Here is an 11123-nt window from a genome sequence, read left to right as displayed (position 1 = left end):
ACTTGCCGCCACACGAGAACCGTACAACAGTAGCATGAGACAAGAAAAGCTAATCTCCGGACAAATGGAGAGGAGCAAACATGACAAACCAAGAGACAACTCTGAGAAACTAGACCGCCGTCGTCCTCGGAAGTTGTGGAGAGAGACAAAGCAGGGATATTCGAAGTGATGTGGGCAGCGAACAGCCGCGAAGAAGCCATAGACGACAACCCTTTAAGAAGCTAACGAACCCACACGAGCCAGGCCACTGAGCCAAGTTACCAACTCCTCCTGCATAACCTGACCCATGACTCGTCTCCGTGTTAGAGGAAACCACTGGAGCTCACCTGACGGCGGAGACTAGACTCTATTCACTCTACGACACCGCAAAGCAAAACAAAGACCACCGCCGCAGCCGAACGACTCCACCAAGACCAGAGACCGGTGAGACTCTGTGGAGAAGCCAAACCTGTAACCACCGCAAGGAGCAACAAAACCGAAGGTAAATCTCAGATTTGAAAACGAGATCTACTCTTGAACCTTAAACACCGACTCCAACCACCCTTAACCACTACCACGACTTCGCTAAGGAACCAGAAGAAGCAAATCGACACTAGATTGACTCCCTTGCGCACGGAGGTCGCGCCGGATCGAAGAAGCTCAAACCAGGACCTTCGCCTAACAGCCACGGGAGAGTGAGAGAACGATGGAGAAGCAAAAGCAAAACGGAGATGAGGGAGAAAGGAAGCCTCCGACGCCGGCGGAAGCGCTCACGCGCTGGCCGTACGTCGGAGCAGGAGCAGCACGCGCACGGGAGGGAGAGAATTAGGTGGAAGAGTTTAATGAGAGAGAAAATTATTTTTCCGTATATGTATAACATATTATCTCAAACCAGAAATATTTCAGATCGCTAGCTAGTACGGTAACAAACTACCTATAAAATCTAAAATTGTGATAAAAATGGATGAAACTGAAAATATTTATTACAAAATGTTTTTGTTTTGATTTTATTTGGCAGTTATTATTTTCAATACTAGATAACAAGATTATCCATAAAATTTTCAAAAATAAATTATTTTATAAATATTTATATGGATAGGATTGTTTAGCTAGACCTCCAATTTACATATTGTGTAGGAAATTCTGATGCGTTCATAAACAGTTTTGGAACGTTAACTATCTAATATCAATACTATTTTATCACAATTACTAGCAACGGTGAGAAGGTTTTAGTTTGATAAAAAACAAATTGTTAATTTTGATACAAAATAACGTTTTTTTATTAATGAGAAAATATTTTTAAAATATTTAGGATTATACTACCCATACAACAATTATAAGTACGCAATCATGTAAATTATTCATATTGTATCTATACTATAAATCATGATAAAAGAAACCCTAACGTGGAATAATTGGCTGTATGTCATGGTTTTCTAGAAAAAGCTTAATTTGACATTCGAGAAATGTAATCAGTACACTATTATTCCAAAAAGTAAACCAATTAACGAAAATGATACCATAATGATAAGGTGTGTTTATTTAGAGTTAGGCCAATATATATTCCGTTCGTGTATTGGTAATTGATTTAATAATCAGTCATGTGTTTGTTTTGCCAACCTTCGTCCTTTTTTTTTGTTTTGAACAACTCAACCTTCGTCCCTTTGCAAAGAAACTTTGAGCATTTCAATATGTTAAATCTGCAGAGTTTTTTTACAGTGCAGACTAACCTTCTACAAACCTTTTACTTATTCATACAAAATGTTCATGTGTTACACCAGTGTGATAACCCACAAAAAATTCTATCAAAATATGAGATATCAAATGAAACCAACTAATTGATGAACTACAAACCTACGTAGGTTCTTAGTTTGATTTTTAATGTTTGATTGGTATAGGCCGTTATTAAAAAAAAAAAAAAATGTAGCCGTAAATACTTCAGATCAGTTTTAGAATATTTTATTACTGTGAATTTTTTTTAAAATAAATAAATGACAACATATAAATGTAGAAATTTGATTTCTAATAGAATCAATATATTTTAAAATATATATATTTGGACCCTATACTCCTATAGATTTATATTTTTTTAGTAAAACATGATTGGTAACTTAATGTAGCTGTGAAAAAAAATAATGGTTGTGTAAAGCAATCACGATATTTAAAATCATACGAATGACATTTTATATTTGTTTTCCTTATAATATATTTCTCCATTTAAATTAAATATCTTTTTATTAAAAAAATCATAATGAAAGAAATATCGTTTTAAGATAAACTAGATATTGATCCGCACAACCGTGCTAGTAATTATTTTCATTTTTACACACATAAATATTGTTTTCATAAGATTAATTGTATATAATTTTAATATATATCATATTACCAATTGTTTAATATAACATTTGAAAAAACAAAAAAAAATTATAATTCACATGAAATAATTGAATTTATTTTTTTTGGATTGTCAATGATAGCATATTTTCAATCATGTGATACAAAATTCTAAATTGAAAGTCTTATTAGTTAAAGATCAAATATTTAATTGAAAATTATTATATTAAATTAATATCGCAATAGTAATACAAAATTATACATTAGTTTAATTATAATTATAAAATTAATTAGATATTTTAAATGTTTGTTTTAGTTAAAATGAAACATGCATTATTTTTAAATAAACACGAAACTAAATATTTAAAAGTTTTTTGAGTAAAAAATGAAATGTACACATATGTTATAAATAAACACGAAATTAATTAAATATTTTAAATATTTATTTTAATGAAAAAATAAATATATATTTATATTGTAAATAAAAATATATGAAACTTTTTATTCAGATACAATTTCAGAGAAAATATAGGAACATCTATTTTAATTGTTTGTTTTAGAATAATTTGATTAATTCAAATATTTCTCAAAAAAGTCATTTAAATAACTTTTTAAATGTGGTCAAAAAAAAATCACACATGAATTAAATCGTATCTTCTGTTTTAATAGTATAGATTTTAGTTTAAATTTTCAGAAAGGATATATCAAACATGAATACTTTGATCGAATTGGAAAACAGGTATCTAAATGCGATATTAATAGGTTTTTGTGTAGTATCGAATGAGACAAAATCATTTATATATATTTATATAAAGCTAATGTTAAAATTTTAGTTTCTTTTTCTTTTTCTAAGAACATGCATGCTTACATTCATATTGATGCCCATTATCTTTTTGGTTTTAGTACCCATAAAATCCTAATCAGTTATCAATCAATTTTATTTTACTCAACTTTTAAGGTAATAGCTTAGCTTTAACATACATAGGCACTCCATAGGGTGTGATTCCCATTAACCCCTTTTAATTTTTAACCTTAAATTTGATAGTACAATAATATAACACCTTTTCAGGGAGGGAATAATTCTAAGAACCAAATGCTAAAAGGAAATCGCACCATCAATGTAGGATATCGACACCTGTTTAGGGAAACTTATTAAGAAAAAAAGGGGCATGATAAAGAATGATTCACCAAAGTATGACATATATAATCAAAATATTAGAACCCTAAACAAGAACATCTAAGTAAAAGGCGCACACCTAACTTTGCTTATAGACAAACAGCCTAGTGCAAAATTGGGAGGCAAGGCTGAGTGTTCTAATTATAATTGAAAGAAATCTTCCCTCCTTTTTGCCTATGATAAGTTTTCTAATTGTAATTGTATAATTAATACGATTATCATTTTTTCTATATATGCAATTTTGTATCAACACTATTGATATGATTAGTTAGAATATTTTCTTAGTTTTATTTGTATAACTTAAAAAGCAGAATAAATTTTTTGGTTTACTAGATCAATATTAACTACAATATGACTTTCATCTTCTGTATAGATATACTGCTTTGTTTTCATAAGTTTAGTTGCAAGTATAATAAAGAGAATGAAAGTTGTGCTTTCACTAAGAACTTTTTTCCTTCTTTTTGTTAAAAGCTTGTGTTCTCATGCATAAAAACATGTGGGCAAGCACCAATTTCATATGTGTCATCGGTTAGTTTATACATAATGTGGTCATGTGCGATACAATTAATTATGAATGAGTTGCTTTGTTATTATGGATAGTCTCGTTATTGTTGATAGTTACATTATAGACAGGTGGATCAGCTTGATGCATTCAATCGTTAAAAAACATTTATCTATGCAAAATTAAATTAGGAGTATAGGTTGCTATTGAGTAAAACTGAAAGTAGAAAACCTCTCAAGAAAAGTCTCTTTTAAACAAATAACACTTCCAGCAGCCACGGCGTCCGGTGGCGCGTCCGAGCGCGTACCGGCGCCGTTGGCTCCTTTCCTTGTCATTCCGTTCAAACCCTCGTGTGGTTGTTCCGATCTGTCAGGTATCTCCGACATGCGCGCGGATCTGAGTTAGGGTTTTGATCCGGGAAGAGATCGGCTTGCTGCGACTCTTCTTCCTCTGGATTCGCGGCGAGGAGGTAGGTCAGGCAGATCTTCGTTTCAGCGTCGTTTTTGGTCCCGGGATGTAGAGGCTCCCATAGCTCTTCAATCGCCGCTAAAGTTCCCGGGTTGTGGAGGCTTCGTCAGCTCTGCAGCGCCGGCTAAGCTTCCGGAACGTGGAGGCTCAGACAGTTCCATTGTTGCCGGCTTCTGGCCCCTTAGTTCCTTTCTAGGGTTTAGTTTCTTTTATTTTTTGTGTTTGTCACTAGTCATGTGAAGTTGGCTCGGGCTTGTTGGCTGAGTTCTTCAGACAGTTCCATTGTTGCCGGCTTCTGGCCCCTTAGTTCCTTTCTAGGGTTTAGTTTCTTTTATTTTTTGTGTTTGTCACTAGTCATGTGAAGTTGGCTCGGGCTTGTTGGCTGAGTTCTTGTCGGAGGTCGATGGAAGCTCTGATGGAAGGTCGATGTTTGAGCGAAGCCCCCTCCTTAGTCCCTGTATTGATCTATGGCGGATGAGATCTCGGTCACGATTGATTCTCTCCGAGATTAGGCGTACTTGGGAGGGTAGGCGGTCGCGATGAAGAAGGTGTGGAGTCGATGAGCTCCGGTGTGGTTCGGTGAATTGGTGGTTGGTTCTCCGGTGGTAGTCGAGGCAGAGGTGATGCGGCAGATCGCGATGGAATGCGGCCGACATCAATTGCTCTTTTGGACCTAGGGACTTTCTTGGGCTTGCGGTTTTTTTAGTGGTTTTTAGTGGGCCGTAATAGTTGTGGGCCTTGTAATCGTGATGGGCCTTGGGCCTTTACTAAATAAACTTTGACGGAAAAAGAAAAAAAAAGGTTGCTATTGAGTAAATGAGGTAAGTTAGTAGGTACAAAGCAAAAGTTAAACCCCTCAACAACCACCTGTTAACTTACTTATTTGTCTATATTAAATGTACACAAACCTATAGTTAAGACTTTGGAAGATGTACCATATTTATCATTATCGGTAATCGCCGTATATACTCAACATAAACTAATAATAAAAGTTAATTGTATTGATATGTTTCAACTGCAACAAATAACCTATATATATTGTAGTTTCAATTTAGTCATTTTAAACTCAGCGAATTCATTAGTTTTAGGATTTCAGATCCTTATAATTTTCATATCCCTCGTATATTAATTGAGAAACATTACAATCTTTAAATGTAGCTACGTGTCATCACCAAAATAAAATTCAGAATCCTTAGATAATATGTTGGTCCAATTAAGTAAATAATATACTTTTCATTAATCTAATCATAAAATTAGTTAAAATCATTACTATTTTCTTTTCTTTCCTTTAATAAAAGTTATGAAATTATCAAATATGACTACTATAAATATGACAATTAATGTTTCTAATAATAAAGATTTGATAACAATTTATATCTCATCCATCGTTTTTGTTTAAATTTATATTATTAAAATAAATTAAACAATCAAATTAGCTATAATATAGATTTTTTCGTATATGTTATATTTTGAATTTAAAAAAATGACAGAATTACTAAAACTGTTAAAATTATTATATTAAAAATTAATGATCAATGGTTTAACATCTCCTCTATATTAATAGAGAAACATCTAAAAAGTTTAAAACATGTAGTTTATACTAATTTAAAAAGTGTCATGCTAAGTTGTCACATAATTGGAATGTTAATTGGTTTACGTGACAGCTTGAAAATCAATTGAGAATTTTATTAATCCAAAATTAAATTGCTAGAGAATGTTATATTATACAGTACGTCCATTGTAGACCATTCATTTATCAAATTAAAATTTATTATATATTATTTTCTTAAATTACCTACGTAATTACCTAATATGATTATGATTAATTCCTTATTATTAAAATAAATTACATAATTACATTAATCATGTATTAAAAATTTAGATTTTTTGTATATGTTGTATTTTGAATTTTTCAAAATGAGTATAAATTACTAAAACTGTTAAAAGTCTCACATAAACTTTTGTGATCAATGTTTAAATTATTTTCTATAATAAGATACAATGATAATAAAATCATATAAATAAATAATTTTATTTTAATAGGTATATATATATATATATATATATATACTTCATATCGTTTAAATTTACTTATATATCATATATGATAGAAAAAAAAAATTGAATTATACAGAGGTATCCTGGCCCCACTGAAGTGATCCAAACTAGTCACGTGTTGCCACGTGTTGCCATATATATATCATATATGATAGATAAGATTGATTGTTTTGATTTATTTATCCTAAAATGATTGCGAATAAACAAGAGCGGTCATTTGATTTATATGTGCAAGCCAATTTATTACATAATAGTAACTGATTTCTTAGTTATTTAATATATAATTATTATTTTATTATTTCATTATATGCAAAAAAATATAAAATAAGTAATAAATATAAAAAATTTATTCTGCACAAGGTACATATCTTAACCTAAGTATGTATCTGTTTAATAATTTTGAATCTTAAACATTTTCTAAATCTCATGCCAAAATAAAAGAAAGAAATGAGAATAAACTCAAAAATCAATATTTATACCGATCAATAACCAAAATGACATAGAAAGAAGAAAAATATCAAAGATAGATATGATTGTCACGTGAACGTAAACTTCTCATAACCATAATTAACTTTTAAATTGCTAAATCAAGATATAAAACCGAACTGACATAGTTTCATTGTAACCAAATAGTAGACATGAAATTCTTCAGTCTAAACGTTAGATTTTTATGTGATAAATAGATTTTTAACCTAAAATATTTTTAAAAAAAGGTTCAGTTCATTAGTAAACAAATTATTTAATTAAAAAAAAAGTTTTTGAAAATTGTTTAAGGGTCTAAAATATTAATTCGATCAATAATATAAATTTTATTTTCCATACAATATTTCTTAAATAATTTTCATATAAATTTACCATGCGCAAGGCGCAGTTATTATCCTAGTATATATTTTATTCATATAACCTAGTACAGTTTCCACTAATAATTTGTTTCCCTATCCCATAGACGTAGATAGCTAATTGGCAAATCATGTTAAATGTTTTGTCATTTTCCTTCGTTATTTATAACTTATCTTTCTATATCTATTACAACAAGTTATATCTTTAACTTTTTGGTAACTAGATCCTAGTTTTTTTTTAATTAGATAGTTAGATTCATACGTTCTAGCTAGCTAGGAGATACAAAAAAATAGCGATAGACATTATTATGCTACATATATACCAACCATGATGAGCCCTAGCTTGGAGTAACAGCATTATAACCATTTCATAAGATGACAAAGATTACAAGAACTTAATTTGTACTTCCTCCGTTTCGAATTAGATTTCGTTTTAGAGCAAAATTTTCGTTTCAAAATTAGTGTTGTTTTATGATTTCAATGCAAAATTTATTGACTTTTTATTATAATCTATTTTTCTATTGGTTGAAATCTGATTAGGTGTATTGATAATGATGTTTTTATCTAATAAATAGATAAACTTAAATGTTTTATTAATCTGTGTGTCCAAGTCAAGAACGACAAATAAAATGAAACGGACGGAGTATCAATCTAAAAATTAGTCAATTTACAGTGATTTTACGAAATTATTCTTAATGAAGACTTTTGGTGTGGGTGCCGGACATGAAATCGGTAAAATGACTAGTTATCATCAAGGGACGTGAAGATGACGGGAGAAGTAAAGCTTGATCATGATGAGCAGGGTGATGATCTAAGTCCACTTTTTCGAGGCCTTGATCGTGAAGAATGCCTCTGAAAACGTGTCCTCCAATGTTCACCGTCGTCTGATAAGCGTATTGTTCTTTTCCGTCATCGATTGAATGCACTTTTACGCAACGGAAATCCGCTACAGAACTCAACTCCGCAGGAAAATGTCCCGTACTAGTGCCGATTCTTACACCTAATGACCCAAAAGAATGTTTCGTATAGTTTATATAAGTTTTAAGGAAATGATTAACAAACACGATAATACGTTTCTCGATCCTGTCAAAGACTATCATAAGAGACTATTGAGGTAGTTTGTATTTACTGATACACTAATCACAAATTAGTCCACTTTGGTCATATAAAGATACAAAATCAAGAATCACAAGCAAAAGACTTGTTATCATTTCAAATATATAAAAGCAAATCCATCACCGCTAAGCAGCTTCACATTTATATAGATATAGAACTAATATATATGTGGTGTACTAAAAAAATTCTTAATTGACCAAATATATATATATATATATATTTCACTTATCAATCTGTTTTTATATTCACAAGATTTGATTATCCAAAATTTCAGTCTATAATTATGTGCAACACGATCAGGTCCAAAAGGAAAACAAATATAGCTGGAAGAACTCAGATCATGAGAATCTCCAAAACCCGTATGTTATATGGTGAGAGATCTCATTAAATGCATGCACTAATTACACAGAACCAATGAGAAAAAAATAGAACCTGATGATGAAGGGGAAGAAGTTGGGTGCTGTTCTCTGAGACGTTTAGGGTTTGTAATAGAGAGCGGTTGCTGCTGTGGTTGTGCTTGCGTTTGCGATTGGTGTTTGTGGGATCTTCTATAGGCAGGAACCCAAGTGCTCTTGATGTGAGTTTGGCAATGAAAGGCTTTCGCTTTGCAGCAAGTTCTGCATCTCATATACACACACTCTTTCTTAGCTTGATTCCCACAGTCTTCACACCTTCTCCCCGTTACCATCATCATCATAGATTACATCTGCCTTCTCATCATACTCATATATATGTACAGATGATTATTAGAAGATGCCGGCCATTTTTGCTCTCTTTGTTTGCTTCCTCTTTATATACAAAAAGAGAGATCAATTCTTTTAGTTTTCTTTTATTTTTTTTAATGAAAAAGTAGAAAGTGTGTCCATTCGGATTTATTAGTTGGGTTCGACTGGTAATTAATTTTTTTAGCGCTTGCATACAGTTCTTTTTGTGTGTGGTTAGAAACCGAACAATTTAAAGATGATAAATATAGCAATGACAAATAATAATGATATAATAGGAGATACATGTTTGTTATAGCTTTGTTCCGTAATATTTTAACACTAGATGTTTCGCCCGGTCATGCAGTCATTAACATTTATAATTATTTATTAATATATTGATTACTAATTAAAAACTATAATTATAAATTATTATTTATGTTTTCTTTTTTAAACTAATTAATATTTATTTATTTTCATTTGAAAATTCTTACATATAAAGTTTTTGAAAAAAAATTTCTAGACTATATTCATTATTAATAAATAAATATTAAAATCACTCAGTATTATCTTTTTAGTTATATAAAACTAAAATTTTTACTTGGTTGATATTTAGTTACATGTTTTCTTTCTTTAATTTTTATTTTTTATTAAAAAGATATTTCCAGATAACAACACAGTATATATATAATTTATCTTTTTATTTTAAATTATATTTTACATTTTGGATAATTCTTATTATTATTAATTTCACTTATTTTATAAAATAATTTACTTTCGTTTTTATTTTGTGACTAATTTATTCACTAAGGATATAATCGATACTAACCACTCTAATTTTTAACGTAATAGCTCAAATGCGAAAAATCACTTCTCAAAAAGTAGTATAGATTTTTTATAGTAATTTTAGTTAAAATTTATAAGTTCTATATGCATATATTTTCTACAGAATTCAAATTTTCTAAGAGAATAATACCAATTTAAAAAAAAAAATCAGAAAACAAATAATAAAATAGTCGAACCATTCTCAATTGTAATCTTTCTCTTTAAACAAAAAAAAAAAAATAGATATTAATTAAGGTTCGGACCCTATTATCTCAAACACAATGTTTGTCTTTGAACACTAGAAAACAAAATATTTTAGTTAATTATTAATATATCCAACATCATATCCAAATTAATTTTTTTAAGAAATGATATAAAAAAATTTATTGATTTTGTAGTAAATATATTTAAAAAAAAAAAAGAGAAAATGATCTCCGTGTTCATTAAAAAAATCTTAGATTGATTCAGGGTATTTTTGAAACTGCAATAGGAGAAGCAGAAGAGTGTGACCATTAGGGAAATTTTAACCAACATACTAAATTTGGTATTGAAATAATATCAAATTTAGTATTTGGTATTTTACTTTATTTACAACTTTACTTTTAATATTAAATTTTACACTAAATAGTATTTTATATTATTATATTTTAAATTTTAATTATTTGTAATGAAGTAACTATTATTTAATATAAGATAGAAATTAGTAAATTAAAAAGAAAATCATTGTATAAATTTTATAATGTTTTAATTATTTTATCACATTTAGTTACAAATTTTAACTATTTAATATATAGCGTTTTTAGTTATAAATTCTATGATCGTTACAAGACCTGACATGTCTTATCCAGGTGAAATCATCAGCAATTCAGCATATTTATGGGAATCCAATCAAGAAACATTGGTTGGGAGTTAAATGGGTTATGAGATATATTAGAGGTACACTGGAAACAAAGCTTTGCTACAAGAGGTCTTAATTTGTTCCCAGAGGCTGCTGTGATTCTAATTATATATGTTGTAGATGTAGATAGGAGGAGATCAATCAGTGGTGTGGTATTTACTCTCCGAGAAAATACTATCAGTTGGAGGTCATCTCTTCAAAGGGTTGTAGTTTTATCAACCACAAA

At 29.9% G+C, this 11123-nt stretch overlaps 1 protein-coding gene across 1 annotated transcript; it reads right to left on the bottom strand.

The window, feature by feature from the left end:
- Positions 1-8007: 8007 nt before the first annotated feature.
- Positions 8008-9267, bottom strand: LOC106341258 (protein SHI RELATED SEQUENCE 3-like). Its single transcript, XM_013780063.1, has 2 exons — positions 8906-9267; positions 8008-8357 (listed from the first exon to the last, which is right to left on the bottom strand). The coding sequence occupies exons 1-2, from the start codon at positions 9168-9170 to the stop codon at positions 8050-8052; spliced, it is 573 nt and encodes a 190-aa protein (XP_013635517.1). The 5' UTR covers positions 9171-9267; the 3' UTR covers positions 8008-8049.
- Positions 9268-11123: the final 1856 nt, after the last annotated feature.

The sequence above is a fragment of the Brassica oleracea genome, chromosome C4 (assembly GCF_000695525.1).
Source record: "Brassica oleracea var. oleracea cultivar TO1000 chromosome C4, BOL, whole genome shotgun sequence".
NCBI lineage: Eukaryota > Viridiplantae > Streptophyta > Magnoliopsida > Brassicales > Brassicaceae > Brassica > Brassica oleracea.
This window is presented reverse-complemented; position numbering and strand designations above follow the sequence as displayed.

Coding starts and splice junctions, on each gene's coding strand:
- LOC106341258 (XM_013780063.1), bottom strand. CDS start 9,170: ATGATGATGATGGTAACGGGGAGAAGGTGTGAAGACTGTGGGAATCAA. Junction 8,358..8,905: donor TTCTTCCCCTTCATCATCAG/GTTCTATTTTTT, acceptor TTGGGTCATTAG/GTGTAAGAATCGGCACTAGT.